At 44.3% G+C, this 20,258-nt stretch overlaps 1 protein-coding gene across 2 annotated transcripts; it reads left to right on the top strand.

Moving 5' to 3' along the window:
- The first annotated feature begins 80 nt into the window (after positions 1 to 80).
- RETREG3 (reticulophagy regulator family member 3) lies at positions 81 to 18,291 on the top strand. 2 transcript variants are annotated; one of them, XM_061144062.1, is made up of 9 exons: positions 82 to 434; positions 11,426 to 11,532; positions 12,622 to 12,652; positions 13,579 to 13,705; positions 14,349 to 14,433; positions 15,239 to 15,376; positions 16,377 to 16,459; positions 17,089 to 17,221; positions 17,616 to 18,291. In XM_061144062.1, exons 1-9 carry the CDS (start codon positions 196 to 198, stop codon positions 18,071 to 18,073), a joined length of 1,401 nt encoding a protein of 466 aa, XP_061000045.1. In that variant the 5' UTR covers positions 82 to 195; the 3' UTR covers positions 18,074 to 18,291. The 2 variants fall into 2 exon arrangements, with proteins under 2 accessions (XP_061000046.1, XP_061000045.1); XM_061144063.1 differs by lacking the exon at positions 15,239 to 15,376 and having other exon boundaries at positions 81 to 434.
- The last annotated feature ends 1,967 nt before the right edge of the window (positions 18,292 to 20,258 follow it).

Below are 20,258 nucleotides of genomic sequence, written 5' to 3'. Positions count from 1 at the left end.
CGCAGCTCTTGCTTGGGGCGCCGGGGACGTAATTTTGACGCAGTGTTCTTCGTTCTGGGATGTACGCGACCGAGAGCCTTCGCGCAGGCGCGCTGTGGAGGGATGCGGCCTCCCTCGCTGTTTCGCGCATCTGCGCAGTTGGTATTATTGTGACTGTCGGGCCGTGGCCCCGGATGTTGTGGCTGCCGGGGGGAGATGGCGGAGGCAGAGGGGGTGGCCGAGGCCCCAGGCCCAGCCTCGGGTCAGACTTTCAAGGGTCACCACCCTATGTCTGGCTCCTGGGAGCGGGACCAGCAGGTTGAGGCGGCGCAGCGGGCCCTGGTGGAGGTGCTGGGGCCTTACGAGCCTCTGCTGAGCCGAGTGCAGGCAGCCCTGGTGTGGGAGCGGCCAGCCAGGAGCGCCCTGTGGTGCCTGGGGCTGAACGCGGCTTTCTGGTGAGAGAACTGGATCCTCGGGAACCCTCCGAGGCGCGAATTCGTCAGGTTTCTCTAAGGCTCTATCTCTCGCCTCCTTTGTTTCCTTCGCTGCACTGGCTCCTACCTGTACCTGCCTAATTTTGCCTCACCTCCTTCCACTCTTTCCCGCCTGAGGCTCTGGCACTGCAGTTCTTAGGGCCTTCCAGTTGTTTCCCCTGCTTTACGTGCACCCTCGCCCCGCACATATGGCAGGAGCTTCTAGTAACATCTTGAGCCGCTCACAGTGAGCGAAGGCGCCTCATTTTAGCCAAGGGAAGCTGTGTCCTGTTAAGGCCATCACCTCCCTTCTCTTGTCTGCTCAACAGTTTCGAGATCTTAGTACTTATTGTTGGGGTAGGTGAGTAAGGCGTGAAATCTTGAAAAGGGATCCATAGGTGTAATAAGGAAACAGGCTTAAACGATCTGAATTAGCATGTTAGACAGACATCCTTTTGCCCACTCAGGAAGTTCGCGAAGTCTGAGAGTCCGTGAGAGCCTCCATAACTGCAACTTGAAAGAAAATTACAAGCTTTTGAAGACAGTTATGAAATAGTGATTGTGGGATTTCACCCATTTCAAAGCCACTTAAGACGACTTCTCCGTGTTCCAAGGAATTAGAGAGGCATCCTTCGCCACGGTTTATATGCAAGGAAATTGAGGGTGCCTAAGTGTTTGTTTTTCTGAATTGGGATAGTAGGGCTAAAAATATGCTTAAAGAATCTGTCTGTGTCATGCTGTGTGAAAATGGAACTGCTGCTTCCCTGAGTTGTCATCTCCTGAAGTGAACTTAGGTCTTCATAGAATCTGCCAAGCAGAGCTTGGATTTATTCATAACTAGGGAAGTATTACTGATCAGATTCCAAGGGAGCTCAAGTGTTGGGGGGGGGGGGGGGCGGGGGCTTTTACAGCTGAATGAAAAATAAAGCAGTTCTGGATAAGCTTCAAACAAAACAAAAGGTGTGTTTCCAAAACATAATTGTTTTTGCTAAAAATATCTTTCCTCTTGAAATTCTTGGTCTTAAAACCAAAATATTTGTTATTCTTTGAAAGAACGTTTTCAGTGAGCTGGAGCAAAAGAAATAATTCCAAGTTCATTGACAGGAAGACACACTGCGGAGGTATATATTACATTAATCGTCTCCTGGTTTGAAGGAGACTTGGGTTAGAGGTGTCATAGCAGTCTCTGGTATCTGTTGCTTCTAGAGTCTTGAGCCAACTTGATAAACTTTTCCTCCAGGATTCTTCGTTTCTTTTTGGTAGTGCTTCTTCCTTGATCCCCAGGTACCTACTCTCTCCCAGGCTCTCTGTCAGAAAACTTTTAAACTGTAGCACCTCATTCTGGAGCATTTCCCCAAATGACCTTATCTTCTTTTCCTCTCACCTCCACATCCCAGACCGTAGCCCCAGACCATTAAGTCAAAACTTCCTTGCCTACAATGGGATTGTATTATTAGGAAAAGAGCTGATCATGAGTCAGTTTGTATTAAAGTGTGACTGACTGATGTATAAAAACATTGGCAGCATTTAAATGAATTCTAATAAAGCAAGGGTTTATTAATGCAAATAGATCAGTAGCATGTATGTTTTTATTTTTGAGGAGAGGACCTTCCACATGATCCTTGCCTGAGAAAGATCTGGGTAGAATGTGGGGTGGAAGTCTGCTCATACATGTGTTTAAATGTTACAGTTACCTTTAATTTGCTGGTTCCCAACAGCATTTACTTAAGTTTACTAATACGCTATGTTTAGAATGTCACATCCCTTTCTCCTACTCCTGGGTCTCTTAATGCATTGATGCCAATCGGTCTTTATCTCTGGCATTTCCTGATAGCTTGCCTGCTGTGTATCCAGTAGGCATTTACTCTTGTTACATTCCCATCAGGCTCTAAGTAGGTGGGGGAGAGATGTAGCAAAATGAGGGTGTGACTCTTGAGAGTGAAAGAACAACTGGGTGTACCATTTATGGAGAGGACTCATACCTGTGAAGGTTACAAAATGGACTGACTGATGGTGCTAAGGATCCAGAAGTGAGGGTTGTTTAGCATTGGAGTTCACAGGGTGATTTCTCCTAGGAAATGAGCTTCCGCGGAAGGTGATTTGACGTTCACAATAAAAGTCAGACCACATTCCAGTAGCATCAAATTGAATATGGGTGTAGATATTTTGCTTAGAAATGTCAAAGAGTAATTGCTTTGTTCTTATTTCATTTAAAAAGGTATTTAGAAAATGCAGGTGGGTCTTCGGTGCAGGTCACAGAGAAATCAAATCTGAAGTAATTTATTTTTCGGTACTTGTTTTGAATAATGATACATCATTAACTGAGGTGTTTTATACATTTCGAGGTATTAGAAGACTGAATAGGAGTACAAACAAATCATCAGAATTCAGGTAGGTAGCTCTTAACTTTCAATGTTCTATCTTCTCAGTTGAGGTTTTCCTGTACCTGTGAATGTGCCCTCTTACATTTTAATAAAGAACATAAAAGAGAGGGATAGATGAGATGCCTCGCTCCTATAGTATTTCAAGGCTTTCCTTCTTATTTTCCAGTTCCAGAAAAATTATAGTGATTGTGGTCTTTAGCCTATATTGCTCCTTGCTTCACTTATATATTATTTTTTCTAGTATAACAACAGAAATATCAGGCCTTCCTTATCAATATCAGGCCTGTATTTTCATTAGCCTCAACACCACCTGTAAATGAGTGATTTGGGGGAAGAATATCTGAGTCAGCAAGAATCTATCCTGACAGGATAAGAAAAGAACAGGTTGTAGTAACTTTTTGGTTGGACTCATTCCTAGGAGATAAGGGAAGGATAAAGGAGCCCCCGAAAGGAGTGTGAATTCTAAACCCTTGCACTGCCTCCTATGAAAAGCACGTGGTTCAAGGGGGTTGGGGACTAGGGGTGGGAGGGGCAGATGACTCCTGAGCTCCCTTCCAGTTTTTCACATTCTGTGATTCTAGGTGGTTAGGAATATTGACTTAGAGCAGTCCACAAACTTTTTTTTCTTTTTGATAAGATCTCTGTTGGGATCTGTTTTTAGAGTCACTAGTCTGAGTTAACCATTCTGTATTTTAGGGGGTATTTGGAGAAGGAAATGGCAACCCACTCCTGTGTTCTTGCCTGGAGAATCCCAGGGACGGTGGAGCCTGGTGGGCTGCCATCTGTGGGGTCACACAGAGTCGGACACGAATGACATGACTTAGCAGCAGCAGCAGGAAATTCTTGTTTTCGCAATGGGATAAAGGTGATTCCCCTCCCTGAATACCCCCAAGTGAAAAAATGACCCAAGAAGTGATTATACAGCAACGCTGATTTAAAAGGTTACAATTTGAGGGGGGAAAAAACAGTAGTGAGAGATAGGAAATGGAAGGGAGGGCCTTTTAAGTAGAGGCATTTATTCTGTGAGAAAACAATATATACATCAAATTTCAGATGAAATCTATTGAGCAGATGTTTCTGATGATAGTCTTTGGAGGGTTCTTCTTGCATTTGGTAGCAGGAAGGACTCCCAGAGATGCCTCGTTGTTGTCGCTAAGTCGTGTCCAGCTCTTTGCTACTCCATGGACTGTAGCACACCAAGCTTCCCAGTCCTTCACTGACTCCCTGAGCAGGGAGGATTCCCAGAGATGCCTTGGCTTCCTTTTTTTTTTTTTCTTTTTGCCTTTGTCTTGCCAAAACTTTTTATCTGTTCTGATTTTAAGGTTGGGTGCTTTCTGTCCATTAACATAAGGTGGGTCGTTTGCAGCTAGCTGGTTTCATTTCTGGTTTTGTACAGGCAGCAACCAGCTCTACATGATATAGGTTGCGTTAATTTTTTTTCTTTCTAATTTACCAGTGACTGGCTCATTAACCAGACAGCCGAAAGTGCTGTACAATAATGGGCTTTCTGTCCCTATAGGATGGGCTGCTTTGTTCTCAAGTGCCACTGAGAGAAGCTTACTCTGCAATAACAAAGAAACCCAGAAATAGTATCTTCTTTGATTGAAAATAGACATGTGATCTTTCTTTTGTTTATGATTATAGCAGACTCTAATTTACCTATACTAATGATGAGGATCGATGCTATAGTTGACCTCAAAAAATTGTTTCTTTTTGGAATTTCTCATGATTTTTCTGGACACCAGACTGTTTTTCTGATAAGTATTTTATTTAGACTGATAGTTAATTGAATTTTAGCCCCTAGTAAAGGGGGTGGATAATTTATAAAAGGACAAAAAAAAAAAACAAACAATAATAAATCAATGGATATATACATTTTTACTCATTAATAATACAAAATCTAATATAAGTGGCAGTGAGTTACTAATTTCTGCTTATTAGGTTTTTAAAAATGATAGTATTTAATTCTGGGCAAAATATGGAAAATCTGGTGTATGGTTGATAGGAATATGAATTTGACACCCTTTCTGGAAACTAATTTGACAACAGTATTAAGATACTTAAAAAGTTACTACCTTTTCAAGGGCTGGGAGAAATGGGGAGTGATTGCTAACCGGCATGGGGTTTTTTGGGGAGTGATTAAAATGTTCTAAATCAGATAATGATGATAGTTGCAACTCTGAGATACCAAAAAACACTGAATTTGACTGTTTGAAAGGTGTATTTTATGGTATGCAAACTGTATCTCTGTAATGCTGTTAGAATAGTTAATGGTTTTTGACCTAGTACTTCCATTTGAAGTAATCATAAGTAAGGTCAGATTTATGCTCAGAGATACAGAGTTCAGCTTTATTTTATTACATCAAAAATTGGAAGCATCTCAGTTCAATTAGGGAAAGGTTTAAAAAGTAATTGTATCTGGGTATGATGTAATCATCCTTAAGTTGTGAGTGCTTTGCTGGTGATAAAGGAAAACATCTATGGATTTTTAAATGAAGGAGAACGTTTTTAAACCAGGTACTCTATCCTTCCATGGAGTACTTTATATGTGAATATTTTTTAACTGAAGGGAATAATCTCTCGCTATTTTGGGATATGTGTGTGGATAACGAGTTGTTTATTTTTTAAACTTTTTACTGTGGAAAATTGGGAAACGTATATATAAGCAGGCAGAATAATATGCATCACCACATACCTAGCTTTAAAAATGTTCAGTTCTTAAAAAAAAAGTTCAGTTCTTGGCCAATTTTGTGTCTCCTATACCTCAGTCCTTTTCCACCTCCTCCTTTCTTGTTTTCAGGCAAGAAACCAGTTTGTCCTGTAGAGTGTCCTACAGAGTGTATTTTGCTGATTGCATCCCTGTGGCTTAACACGTTCCTCTGTGCTCTTCTGTGTATTTCCTGTAAATTGGTAGCTGAATCTAGAGGCTTGACCAGATTTAGGGTAAAAAAAAATTTTTTTGGCAGACTGGTAATAGTGTATTAATTTTATTTTCTTCCTTAGTTATGAACTATATTTTCTGAAATTTCTTCTACAGACATGCTTGCTATTAGAAGTAAAAAAAAAAATAAATATCATTAAGGAAAATTCTATTGTGAGCCTCCTACAATTGGTAGAAGGAGTAATGGGCTATGGGCAATAATCAAATTAAATAATTCACATGTGAATATCCAGAGTTGCCTGCAATTGTAGTTGTTTTTGCTAAGTTGGAAAGTTCTCATGATGATTATAGTTGCTGAAAAAATGTTTTGCATGTTGTCTTATCCAGCTTGTACACTGTTATATCTGTATGTGAATTTTTTGGCTTGCAGAAATAGACATTGGAGGACGAAACTAATCCAGAGGAATCCTCCCTTATTTGTCTTCTTTTCTTTCTTATACCAGTCTCACAAGTACTTTATCTTCAGTGATGTCTTGTCCTTGTACATAGTTGCAGAGTTGGTTATTTTTTTTAACAGGTAGGCATCCAGTGCAGTTCAGTTCAGTCGCCCAGTTGTGTCTGAGTCTTTGCAACCCCATGGACTTCAACACGCCTGGCTTCCCTGTCCATCACCAACTCCCAGAACCTACTCAAACTCATGTCCATTGAGTTAGTGATGCCATCCAACCATCTCATCCTCTGTCTCATCCAAGTTACCTCCATAAAATAAAAGTATAATGTGACTTCAGTATATCCCAAGCACACCAATCTGAGAGTGATATTTCCTTTTGTTTAAGAATTTAGTATTGGGGGTGGAAGGAAAGGTGTACACACTACACTTATCCATATTCTTTTATATTTGATAGACCCCTAAAGGAATTAATAACATTTGATGTTGTCTTCCCTGATAGTTCAGTTGGTAAAGAATCCTCCTGCAATGCAGGAGACCCAGTTCGATTCCTGGGTCGGGAAGATCTGCTGGAGAAGGGATAAGCTATCCACTCCAGTATTCTTGGACTTCCCTGGTGGCTCAGCTGGTAAAGAATCGCCTGCAATGCGGGAGACCTGGGTTTGATCCCTGGGTTGGGAAAATCCCCTGGAGAAGGGAGAGACTACCCACTCCAGTATTCTGGCCTGGAGAATTCCATGGACTGTATAGTCCATGGGGTTGCAAAGAGTCAGACATGACTGAGTGACTTAAAATTTTGGGGCTTCCCTTGTGGCTCAGCTGGTAAAGAATCCACCTGCAATGTGGGAGATCTGGGTTCGATCCCTGGGTTGGGAAGATCCCCTGGAGAAGGGAAAGGCTACTCACTCCAGTATTCTGGGCTGGAGAATTCCATGGACTAGTCCATGGGGTTGCAGAGTTGGACGCGACTGAGTGACTTTCAGTTTCACTTTCAGGTACCTTGGAGGGGGCTTCCCAGGTGGCGCTAGTGGTAAGAAGCTTATCTGCTAGTGCAGAGGATACAAGAGATGCTGGTTCAATTCCTGGGTTGGGAAGATCCCCTGGAGGAGGAAATGGCAACCCACTCCAGTACTCTTGCCTGGAGAATTCCATGGACAGAGGAGCCTGGCAGGGTTCATAGGGCCCCATAGAGTCAGACACAACTGAAGTGACTTAGCATGCATTCACGTAGGTACCTTGAAGAGGTCAACTCTGGTGGTTTGAGGTGAACTTTCCATTAAGATTTTATCTATATGGAAGAAGCTATTTTTCCAAGAATTGTTATTTTACATGGGGCTTCCCTCACAGCTCAGTTGGTAAAGAATCCACCTGCAATGCAGGAGACCCTGGTTCAATTCCTGGGTTGGGAAGATCTGCTGGAGAAAGGATAGGCTATCCACTCCCGTATTCTTGGGCTTCCCTTGTGACTCAACTGGTAAAGAATCTCCACCTGCAATGTGGGAGACCTGAGTTCAGTCCCTGGATTGGGAAGATCCCCTGGAGAAGGGAAAGGCTACCCACTCCAGTATTCTGGCCTGGAGAATTCCATGGACTGTATAGTCCCTGGAATCACAAAGAGTCAGACACGACTGAGTGACTTCCACTTCACAGAAAAGCTCTTCTTCCTCTTAAGTTTCTGCAAGTTGGCTTGTTCATGGAAAGGTTATCCTGTGTCTGGCTCTAAAATTGCATTACTGACCAGGATTAATCCTTTCTCACTCTCTTTTCCTGTGTTGTCTTAACATTTCAAATCCCAGCTTAGATGTCCTTGTTATTGTTATCTTGTCATGCTATGTTACAAACATGTACTGACATAAATCCACTTGAGAATAAGGTCCATGTGTTACTCTTTTCTGTAACTGGCCTACTTACCATAAGGCCTCAGCATATAGTAGGCAATTAATAAATGTTTGAATTGAGGTTGAAGCATAGGTGGGGGCTCTAACAGGCTACTAAAATAGTTCAGCTCTTGGAGAAGCTGTGTTCTTACTGCCATTATCTTTGAAAAACTGACCTTTCTTAGGAAAGTTTAGTATCCTTTCCCTACCTCAGTTTGTATTTGCATTAGCAGTTGTGATCTGGAAAGTGGAAATTGCAGATAGTCTGGCTTGCCTCCCTAGAGAGTCCTCCCAGGTACTTCAGAGTACAGAGTCGTGCCACATCCTGCTGCTGGGACACAGAAGCAACAGCACGGGGGAGCAGGTGCTCTCAGCCCTTCTCCTTGGCCTTGTTCAACTTCCTAGTTTGTTGAGGTGATGAACTGACTTTGGAGAGAAGATTAATGGCCTTGGGGCAGCTCTTGAGGCTTACTCCTGTTAAACTACTTTCATTCTTTAATTTCATGTATAATTACAGTATCTTTGAAGTGATGAGGTGGAAATATTGGAATAAGGTTGCCATTAGTGACTGGGTTTCTCTAAGTTCTTGGTTTCTTCCATCCCTCATTTTTTGTGTTGTTTAAAATACATAACATGGATTCATGTTTATTGAAAACAGTGCAAAACATCTAGAGACCAAAATTAAAGTTCCTCTGACAGTCCCTGAATGCATATATGTATTCATAGGTACACACAAATACAGCTTTAAAAAAAAAAAAACAACATAAGGATTATACTCTTAGTATGGTATTCTGTGAATATGTCAGGTCATTAGGTAATGTGTTGTGTTGAGATGATAAGAGATCGTTTATAACCATGAATGATCTCTTGGTCATCCTTATTCTTGTTTGATCAGTTGCTGTGATGATAGCTAATAACATTGCTCCTTTGTAAAATTGAATAGGACATATATTGGGCATATATAGGTGCCTTATTTGTATTTTCTTGTCTTTTTAGCAAGATCAACCATGGTATTTTTAAAGATAATTTTATTTGTTTTTATTTGACTCTGCTGGGTCTTTGTTGCTGTGCAGGCTTTTCTCAAGTTTCGGTGAGCAGGGGCTACTCTCTCTAGTTGAGGTGCTCGGGCTTCTCATTACAGTGGCCTTCTCTTGTTAAGCAGCACAGGATCTAGGGCATATGGGCTCAGTAGTTGCAGCTTCCGTGCTCCAGAGCACAGGCTCAATAGTTGTGGCACACAGGCTTGGTTGCTCCACAGCATGTGGGATCTTCCTGGATCAGAGATTGACTCTGTCTTTTGCATTGGCAGGCGGATTCTTTACCACTGAGCACCAAGGAAGCCAACTACGATACTTTTATAAGTGATTTAAGCATGTTGTTTCTAATACCTACAAACATCCTGCATGATTTATTGTTAATATCACATGTAGATGAGGAAACTGAGGCTTAAGGAGGTTTAAGCTAATTTACTCAAAGTCATACAACTAAGAATGCCTGTTCAGAGAAATAGACTCAAGTCAATCTAGCTTTAAAAGCCATACCTCACTGCCCTGCTGAACTGCTTCTCTGGTGATGCATTTGGCCTACCTCAATTCCTTGGTGGCTCAGTGTTAAAGAATCTGCCTGTCAGTGCAGGAGACATGGGTTTGATTCCTGGGTTGGGAAGATCCCTGGAGAAGGAAATGGCAACCCATTCCAGTATTCTTGCCTGGGAAATCCTATGGACAGAGTAGCCTGGTGGGTTGGGGTCCATGGGTTTGCGAAGAGTCAGACACGACTTAGCAACTAAACAACAACAAAGATCTTAGAACAGTTGTTTCTCAAACCATCTTCAGTGAAGGACTAGTGTTGTCATTTTCCCCAGTCTATATCTGATCAATATTTTTGTAAAATACAATATAAATAAGTTACTAGATAAAAAGGCACACAAAATACAAACCCAAATATATCCTTATGTTTGAAATTACTTGGTCAGATTACTATAAAAATTACTAAATTCTTGCTTTCAGTTTCTGTACTTACTTCCTGACAGTCTGGTAAAATCACTGGATACAGACACTCTGCAGGCACTGACTGCCCTGGAGGCTTTTGAGTTGGATCATAGAAAGACTCATAAGGACCAACCTTTTTTTTTTTTTTGTAAAAAAAATTTTATTGTGAAAGATTCTAAATATACACAGAAGTAGAGAGGAGAGCATAAAGAATTTCATGTACTTATCACCCAGCTTCAGCAGTTATCAACTCACAGTCAGTCTTGTTTCCTCTTCTTTCACATCCTTTGCCCCTTGCCAGGCTCTTGTTTTGACACAAATCCCAAATAGTATGTATCTCTAAAAGATAGGGACTCTTTAAAAACATAATATCATCATATCCCCCCAAATTAACAGTAATTCCTTAATATTTTCAGATCTACTGTCAGTGTTCCGATTTCCCAAATTTTTTGTAAACATCTCTTTATGGTTGATTCTTTCAAATAATAATTAGCTTTTCCTTCATTCTGTTAATGCAATACATTACAGTTGTTGATTTTTGTATCTTGAACCATCCTTGTGTTCCTGGGATGAATCCCTGGAATTAGTCATGGTGTATAATCCTTTTAATATGCTGCTGAATTCATGTTGATAATATTTTACTAAGGATTTTTGCCTCTATATTCATAACATGTATTGGACTGTAGTTTTCTTGTAGTGTTTTGTCTGGCTTTGGTATCGAGTCAGGTTTTCTGGGAAGTTTGAGAAGGGTTGGTGTCGATTCTGAAGAACTGGTTTTTAGATGGAGCTTCAGTGCTCACTTTCTATGTGTCCTTGACCAAGTTGGTTCACTTTTTTGTCTTTGTTCCTTTATCTGTGAAAGGATATCTGATTGAGTTAGCTGTTCTTTAATGCAGTCAGTTTATTGCCCTGAACCAGGGTCTGATTTTATAGAAAGATGTTTGCTTTCATCATAACAACTTGTTCAGTTTGAGAATGAATTTTGGGGATTCCCTGGCCGTCCAGTGGTTAGGACTCTGAGCTTTCACTGCTGAGGGCCCAGGTTCAATCACTGATTGGGGAACTCAGATCCCATAAGCCACGCAGTATGGCAGAGAAACCCCAAAACAGACAACAAAAAAGATGAATTTCTTCTTGAAATTAATAGAATCACAGACTTGAAAGTTGAAAGGGGCTCTAAGTTTATTTGCTTTAGTCATTTGCCTTTGCAGAAGCAAATTCTTATCTCTACACCATAGGTAAAATAGCTAAAGTCCATTGAGTTTAAGTGATTTTTCCCAAGGTGTATAGCTAGCACTTAAGTCTATTTACCACAGAACCAGTAGTGCACATATGGTCTTTTATGAAATTAGCTAAAGTGAATAATGATCTTCTCTTTTTCCTTCCCTTTAGGTTCTTTGCCCTGACATCCCTTCGTCTTGTGTTTTTACTTGCATTCAGCTCAATGATCATTGTGTGTATAGATCAATGGAAGAACAAAATCTGGCCTGAAATAAAAGGTGAGTTTGGTAGGATTTAGAACATTCTGAACTGGAAATGGTCTGTCATTTTTACCTGTAGTTTTAGGAGTTTCTGGAGGAGTATGTGGAGCTGGGAATAGCTTTTGAAGTCTGAATTATTTGCTTTAGGAGACACTTGAAGGGCTAGCGCCCCACCCGCAGTTCCTTAGAGCTGAGTTCTGTCCTTCCCATCATTGTAAAGCTCAGGAAATCTGTATCCACCACCTGAGATATCCTTTCCTCCATAATTGGCGTGAGGAATAAATAGTCCTCAAGTTGTTAAATAATTTTCCTCATTGGATACTACATCATTACCAAGGCAGTATCAATTTGCCTCTCAGGAATTTCTGACTGATAAATAGGAGGTTAGGGGAGTAAGGAATAACAGTAGTTTTGGGATTTCAGAGCAAGGAGAGGAGTAAGAGTGGCATTACAGTTAGCAGAGGTAGGCAGCGGTAGGCTGGGCAGTTGGTTTGGGTGGAGACTGAGAGTGAGGAAAATTGATGTAGGTTGGACATGTCATTTTTGAAGTGCTGGCAGAATATTCAAACCAGAGTGTACAGTTTTTAAATACATTCCCATCCTATTTTGCAGAGACTTCAAGGAATCATATAGTTCACCCACCTGTCCTATGGCTAGTGAATGTCAGAAGACTTTTCATCATTGATTGTAGTTAATGGGTCTCTTTTTAAAGAGAATAGCAGATATCCAGAGTTAAAGTAGTCATAACATGCCCTCGTGACCTGGCACACACTGATGCATAACAGCGACCCAGACACACTTGAGGGGTGGGTGGGATGAACTTTTTCGTGTGCACCTTGGCTCTCAGCTGTAGTGATTAGAAGGGGCCCTAATGCTCCATTTGAATTCCCACCCCATCCTACCAGAGAAATGAGCAGGCACTAGCTATCATTTCCTTGTCTGTAGCTCCCTAACTGGCAGTATAACATGGTATCTCCTTTTTATTGGCTATTACTGTTTTCCTTTTCCCCAAACCTATTAAAACTTGAGCTATCAGACCAACAGCCTAACATTTTCATGTTTTGTTTTCCCTACCAACTAATGCTGGTGTTTGTTTTAATATTGTAGTGCCAAGACCCGACGCGTTAGACAATGAGAGGTATGGAATGCTAATTAAATCCCTTTTTGTTGCTCTGATTGATTCTCTTGTTGTACTATTCTGGTTACAGGTTGTTAACTCCATGTTCTGGATACAAATTAGAAGCTGAGAACCTAGTCTGTTGCAAATAATCATTTTAACAAATCCTAAAGGCAGCAGTAGGTTGAGACGCTGAGTGTCCTGTGATACTTATAAGAGACAGTTCTAAGAAAGCAGCATTAGAGTGCTGACGTACCAAGGAATTATTCATATTCAGCCTGTGTGAAAACTTAGAGGCAACTTACCTCATTTGTCTCCGGGCTTTTATAAAAACGAGGTCATTTAGTGTTTTCTGTGACCTTCGGCCGTTTCAAGTTCCTGGTCAGAAAATACATTCATTTCTGGCATCAGCAAGCCAAAGATTCCTCTTGTGGCTTACAGCTCCTGCTTTCATTTTTGAGTTCATTCATGTCATGTGTTGGATTGTCTTTGCTGGGTTTATTTTGGTTTTGCTTTGTTTGTTTTCTCTCTAAGGGGCACATCCATTGCCTCCACCCCACCCGCCACAGTGCCATCAGACTGTGCTGTGCGTTTTCTCCTGGATTGCAATCACAGTGGATTGCAATCACAGTGAATTGCAGTGGTCTGAGCACAGGAAAGATGATTTTAAGCACAAAGGGCCTAGGAGCTGGTGGCAGGTTTACACATGTGGATTGGGCTGCTGGCTCATAGGGTGGAGTTGTCAGAACAAGTTTGCTCTCCTAGTCTTTAAATTCAAGTTTCAACCTGGAGCGCCAAGAAGAAAGTCATGCTTCACCTCTAGAGCACCTCGGGCTAGCCACTCCCCCACCCCTATTTAAACCCGGAACCATCGGCTGCCTTCAAAGTGAGATGGGGGGGAGCCCTCAGCACCCTCCTTTCACAGCTCCCCCTTCTCTTTCCTATAGCTGGGGCTTTGTGCACCCTCGGTTGCTCAGCGTGCCCGAGCTCTGCCACCACGTAGCTGAAGTCTGGGTTAGTGGGACCATTTTCATAAGGAATCTTTTGCTTTTCAAAAAGCAAAACCCAGGCAAGGTAAGACTTCCCTTTTTCACTCTCATTTCTGGCTTCTCAGTTCAGTTCATGCTAAACTGAAATAGCCCTTTTACTACATAAACTCATTCAAGAAAGAAAAGACCCTGGTGCTGGTAGAGACAAGGGAAGTCATAGGAAGGGGCTTCTGACCAGCCACTAGGACTAGGGCAAGAACTCGATGACTCCTTCAGGTGCTTGCCACTTAGGTTAGGCCGTCTTCCTGCCCCAAGATGGGAAAGAAAGCTTGCTTGTGTGCATTCTGTGTCATATTAAACATGTGGTAGGTGGTTGAGGTTTTTATTTTACTTTGCCTTAAAAAAGCCCACCACCAGCACTTGTTTTCAGAGAGAATTTTTGGCTCAGTCCTATTCAAACCAGTTTCCCAGCATGAAAGGTGCAACCCTGTGGGGTTAGCCATGTGAGAGGAGTTTGAATAGGCGTGGCCGTGGTCCCTTTCCTCCCCAGCAGAATCCCCGTCGGACGCAGCAGTAGCTGGCTAGGTACGTGTCATTCTGACATGTCCATGCTTTATTCAGAGGTCATGAAAGTCATTTCAGGCACACCTCCATCTTATCTGCCTCCCAGCCCCACCCCATCCCCTGCCATACAGCAGAAACTTAACATTGTTTCCTGACACCCCTAGTTCTGCTTGCTGAGCTGTGGGATACTGACCTTTTTGGCTGTCTTGGGCCGCTACATCCCTGGGCTCCTGCTCTCCTACTTAATTCGTAAGTATGGTATATACCTCCCCCACAAGCTTAACCTACTCATAGCTTTTCTAGCCATAGCTAACTTTGTCTGGAGAGAGGACTTTTATATTTTGGTTTTCCAGGAAATGACCTTTTTATATTTTCATGTCCTGTTTAGAGTCATGAAAATACCTTTCTTCTTACCTGTGCCAAGCTCCCCACATATAAAGTCCTTTTCTTACCAAGTTTTAGAAACTGACAAGGGTCCACAAGAAAGGACTGTCTGTTCCTATTTCAGGAGGGAATTTTTAGAGTCAGTTGTATTGTGTAACAGTAGAACATAACTCTTAGGATTCTGTTCTAGGTTCTGTTTACCCTGTAGGTTACTAGGTTCTGTTTACCCTGGAGCACTTCTCCCCCACCCCTGGAGCAGTTCTGTAAATTTAGTTACTTCATATTGACATGAACTCTGTCTACTTGGGGCTGGAAGAACTGAGCAGTGATGACCCCGGTGATTGTATAGCAGAAGCTCGAATGATTTGTTGTGTAGTTGCTGAGGCACTGTTACCATTTGGTCTTGCTTATGCCTCAGCGACACCCACATGCAGGTGACAGCACGGGTTCTGCCCTTGATGTGTCAGCAGCACAGCCCACTGTGCACAACCCTGTCAGGGATACAGAGCCTCTGACCCCAAAAGTCTTCACCTCGTGAAGATGACCTGCAGAATTAAACAGGACCGTTCCACACTAAGTGCCCCAGCCCTAAGGACACACGGCAGAGGGACAGTCAGGGCTGTGCATGCAGCCCTTTGTCCACCTCACCACTCTTTCTCACTCCTCTCAGTTGTCACTGTCATGATGTGGCCCCTCGCGGTGTACCACCGACTGTGGGACCGAGCATACGTATGGCTGAAGCCCGCACTGCAGCGGCTGGACTTCAGTGTTCGTGGCTACATGATGTCCAGGCAGAGAGAGAGGCAATGTAAGTGTCCAGGGGAGCCTTCTGTCCATTTGCGCAGTTTGGGGAGGAGAAGGAGAAGCCCATAGGTTTGGCATCATAGGCCCTTGAACATGGAGAAGTGGCATGTGGTTGGTGTGTAGGGGGTTGGTAGGTAAAAGTGATGATCTACTCTAGGGAAATCTCTTCAGGCTTACCAATTTTTCCCTTTGGAATTCTAGACACTCCTATTTTAAACAAATATGAGAAAAGTTCTCCCAAGTCATATAAAAGACAGTGAAGATATTCCCAGTGTTAGCTGCTTTTTATGAAGCCCATCCCGTATGCCCAAGCACTGAGCTGGCTGCTCTGCATACGTTGTCTGTACAACACCCTTAAGAAGAGGGTGGTATTTTCCTTTTCTGGTTGAAGAAACTGAAGCTTATGGTTAGTAAATGGCAGAGTAGGTCTTTTAAACTCCTCAGCTGGGCCTCTTCACTCCTGAAAGCTGCCTTCCAAAAGTGATTGAAAACTGGCTTCAGAAGCCAGACATACTATCCTCCAACCCACAAACGACAGTCGAGCAAACTTTTCTCTCTCTTCTGTGGTGTGGTCAGGTTGGGTCTTCATTAAGCCCCGGCCTTCTAAGAGCCCTGCCACATGGGTGCCAAGGCCCAGCTCCCCTTGACTCAGTCAGTTGAACTTCTCAAAAGCCTGATTCAGCCCAGGTGGGGTGTCTCCCTTTGCCTTCTCTGTGATAGTGTCCCCTTTTCACACTGATATCTGATCTGTTCTTAGGTGATCTTGAGGCTTGTTGACAAGTCTGGTAGTTGATCTGACCCGAACAAAAAGGGTTTCTTTCCTGTGTTATCATGTTATCAGCTTACCTTGCCACTTAGGCTCTGCAGCTCCTTCCTCAGACATCCTTATGTAGGTTTAAGGGGTTCATTCTCTTGTATTCTGACTTGAATGCCTTTGAAATTCGAAGAGGGCGGGAGATTGCCCTCAAGGGAAGGTGTTCACGGCTTCTGCTCTTCCCACACAGTGCGGCGCAGAGCTCTCCACCCAGAGCACGCTGTGGACAACCACAGTGACAGCGAGGAGGAGCTTGCTGCCTTCTGTCCTCAGGTATCTGGGGTGTGGGAGCTGCCTCACTGGCCAGTTTTAGCTCCGTTTTTACCATCTGGTACTCCTGTTTAGACAGTAAACAGGTTTCCAAGCTCACTGTGGGCTCTCCAGGGACCCAGCTTTTTGCCTTTCTCCAAGGACCTCCCTGCCCCCAAGAGCAGTGAGGAGAGAAGCTAGTATTATATTGGGACTTTGTATGTAGATCTCAGTTTGAGTCTGGTAACCAGCACACCCTCTTCCATGTCTCCTTTTAACCCGTCGTCGTCGGGGCAGAACTTCTGCAACTGGCCTGATCACACTTGAAACAGCACAGCTTGCCTTAGGTCAAGCAGTAACCTGTGCACATCCTCCCAGCCATCTGTGAAAAGTATTCTCTGGGTCAGTTATTTGCATCAGAGTCTAAGTGACTGGTTGACTGTCCTGGGCTCAAGATTGATGAAAAGAGTGTCTTCCCTGGGGGAGCAGCCTGAAAGGGGTCAGGATTCTGACTAAAGTCACCATCCATGCCTGGTTACACTGTTAGCCTTAGGCCTTTGGGGCCAGCTCACTGCTGAAGCTGTAAGTGGCAAACTGCACCTGTTTCTAATGGCACCGTTTCTTCATGCTTGTTGGTCTTATCTTTTCCTCAGCTAGATGATTCCACTGTTGCCAGGGAACTTGCCATCACAGACTCCGAGCACTCGGATGCTGAGGTCTCCTGTACAGACAACGGTACATTCAACCTTTCACGGGGCCAAACACCTCTAACAGAAGGCTCTGAAGGTGAGAGGAACCTTGGACCCGAGTTGATACTGGCTCCGACTGTTGCCGCTCAGCTTTGCAGGCAGCAGGGACACTACCCCTGCCTCTCTATTTTCCGAGCTGTGGGTTAGGTGGCGGAGCAGCTTTAGGGGCATGGCTCCAGCCAGATGGCACTGCTGCTGCCCTGGAAGTCCTCAGTCCCTTAGTGGCCTCAGGATCGAAGCTCATGGGGGAGAAAGGGGAAGTTCTTTGGCCAGTAAAGGTAACAGCAGTCTATAAGTGGAGGGGGAAGGCTGACCAGTGCCAGAAACCCAGGGTGGAAACATCTGGTTATTTGGGGCTGACGTGGTGGGGCTGGGACACAGGAAGGCCATACCACAGTTGCCATGTCTCAGACACTCCTCTGTTCTTGCAGACCTAGATGGTCACAGTGATCCAGAGGAATCCTTTGCCAGAGACCTTCCAGACTTCCCTTCCATTAACGTGGATCCTGCTGGCCTGGATGATGAGGACGATACCAGCATCGGGATGCCCAGCTTGATGTACCGGTCCCCGCCAGGGGCCGAGGAGTCTCAGGGCGCCCCTGCCAGCCGGGAAGAGGCCGCGCTGCCGGAGCTTTTGCTTGGTGCCCTGCCTGCAGGATCCAACCTCACCAGCAACCTTGCTAGCCTGGTTTCGCAGGGCATGATCCAGCTGGCCCTGGCAGGGGCCTCCCAGCCAGGCCCGTCTGGCCCACCTCCCCGGAGAGCCGCCAGAGGTGTCCTCAGGGCACCCAGTTCAGACCTGGACACTGATGCTGAGGGGGATGACTTTGAACTTCTGGACCAGTCAGAGCTGAATCAGCTGGACCCTGCCAGTTCCAGGAGCCACTGAGGAGAGACTTCCTCTGGGGGGTCACTGTGGTTTAAGTTTTTTTTTCTCCCCATTCCACTTAAGGTGAAGGGGCAAGGGAAGAACCCAGGTCCCACCCTCTGAATTATATATGTATGCACGGTGGCCTGGCTGATGCTCAGAGGCCTTCTGAGAGAGGATACTCACTCCCTTGCTATCAGCTGGATGCTGATATCTGAGCTCAAGTCACCGAAGTGAGAGTGTGCTCCCTTGAGGGACACTTCTCTCCATCAGGATGGTGGTACTTTTGGGGAACAAAGTAGTCAGGGGTATTGGTTCCCTTTTCAGGGGATGCTGCTGTGTGCTTCTAGGTCTGGATGCTCAGAGGCCCTCAGTGAACAGATCCCTTCCCTTCCTTCCTCTGTTTATCATCTCCCTAGGGCTTCAAGTCAGGCAGCTGGAAGAGGTTAACTGTCCTCTTTTGCTAAGCCATGGTTGATTTGCCTTTTTCTAAGCAAACTTGTCCTTTGGTTCTGCAGAGCAGGCCTGCTCCCCTTGCCTCAGCCCATCCTCATTTCTTGAGGCCTACCCCCTAGTGCTCCATAATCTTGCTTGTGAAGTTTTAGAATGTGAACATGAGGTGTGGGTGGGCTTCTTCCACATTACTTTGGGCTGTGGGGTCACTGGGGTGGGAGGGTGAACACCTCTGTAGCTCCCCAACCCACTCATTGTTTTGGAGCTGGTTATTTTTGGTGCTGCTAACCCCTGGCTCCATTTGCCCATCAGCCTGAGCAACGAGCAAAGCAATACCATACCATTCCATACCCATTTCCGTGTTCCCGTTCCTTCCCCTGCTCCTCCTCTGGAGAAGCAATAATCCCACACAGGCGGTGTCAGAGTAGCACTTTACAGACGGCTCAGTGGCATTCATCCCAGGAGCCACCAGCTCTTCTTGCCACCAGCTCTTACCCCCCTGTTCAGCTCCTTTAATAATTTTGTTTTCAACTGCTGCCCAGTTTGGCAGGGCCTCTTTTAAGATGAGCCCAGTTAGCAAGAATCTGTCTGTAATCAGCAGAGACCCCTGTATGGGGTATCTATATGTTACTGCCCCTAGTAAAAATCATGTGAGACAAAACCAAAATGATCATTAGTTCTGAACCCATGCCTCCCCAATCAGAGCTCAAGCCGAATTCTCCTAATCATCTTTCCCTCCACATAAATTAACCCTTTGCTGATCCTCAGGGACCACTCCCCCCAACACCCCGCACCTGGGTGATGGATGTTGGACAGAGCCCGTTTTCACGTGCTGCAGGTGGGAGTGCGCTAATGTGTTTGCTCTTGGTTGATGGAGAAGGTAGAGGCCAAGGAGTGAAAATAGTCAACGGTGAGAAGAGAGGAGAGCTTGGTGTCTGTTTCAGTCACTTCCCTTTGTGTGAAGTTTAGAGAAACAGCCTCTCCCCCACTTTAGGGTTCTCAGACAGACTTTGGACACCTCTCTTCTCAGAGCCCAGATGTCTTACAGGTGAGCTCTGATGTGGAAGAAAACAGGAGGTGTGGGAAAGGAGTGGGATTTTGTGTGTTTGCATGAGTGTGTGTAGCTTCAAGCCTTGGGAGTTGGCAGGAGGGAGAAAAGGAAGGAGAGCAAAATCTTTGGAAGGTGTTTTTTGTACCTGCAGATCCTGCTCTGAATCTCCTTAGTCCTCCACTGTGAATCCGGATGGGGATGAGGGTGGGAGGGGTGCTGGGGAATAAATCTTGTATGAGAACAACCTTTAAGAGACTTAACGTTGAATGGTGTCTTAGCCTTGAAAGGTCTTGCTAATCTGAGATGTTATTAGAGGAGGTGACAGCCTCAAAGAAAGCCCAATGTGTGAGGGACCCACTTGACCATCCTTGGTTTTTTGTTTTATGATGGCCAGAAAAATCACCATGATAGGAGGCTGCCCCCCATCTCCAGGAGAGCCCAGATAGGAGCATAACCGGCAATCCCGGCCGGCATCTAGCCTGCAGTTCCATCATTCTTAATTCTTAATATTGTCCGCTCAACGTGTGAAGAGGAGTACAGGTTTCAAAGGCTAATGAGGTTTGAGGTAATAGAGGCTTTTAAAAGTAGCACCATGCCCCAGTGGATTGTTTGAGCTGCAGGAACAGCTGCTCTTTGGCCTTCAGCTGACCTCAGAAACTAGAAATAACTTATTTTAAGGCTTTGTCCCACTGGCCACTGTGG

This window comes from Dama dama, chromosome 5 (assembly GCF_033118175.1).
Source record: "Dama dama isolate Ldn47 chromosome 5, ASM3311817v1, whole genome shotgun sequence".
Classification (NCBI taxonomy): Eukaryota; Metazoa; Chordata; class Mammalia; order Artiodactyla; family Cervidae; genus Dama; species Dama dama.
Note: the sequence above shows the minus strand (reverse complement) of the source record. Positions and strands in the feature narration are given on the sequence as shown.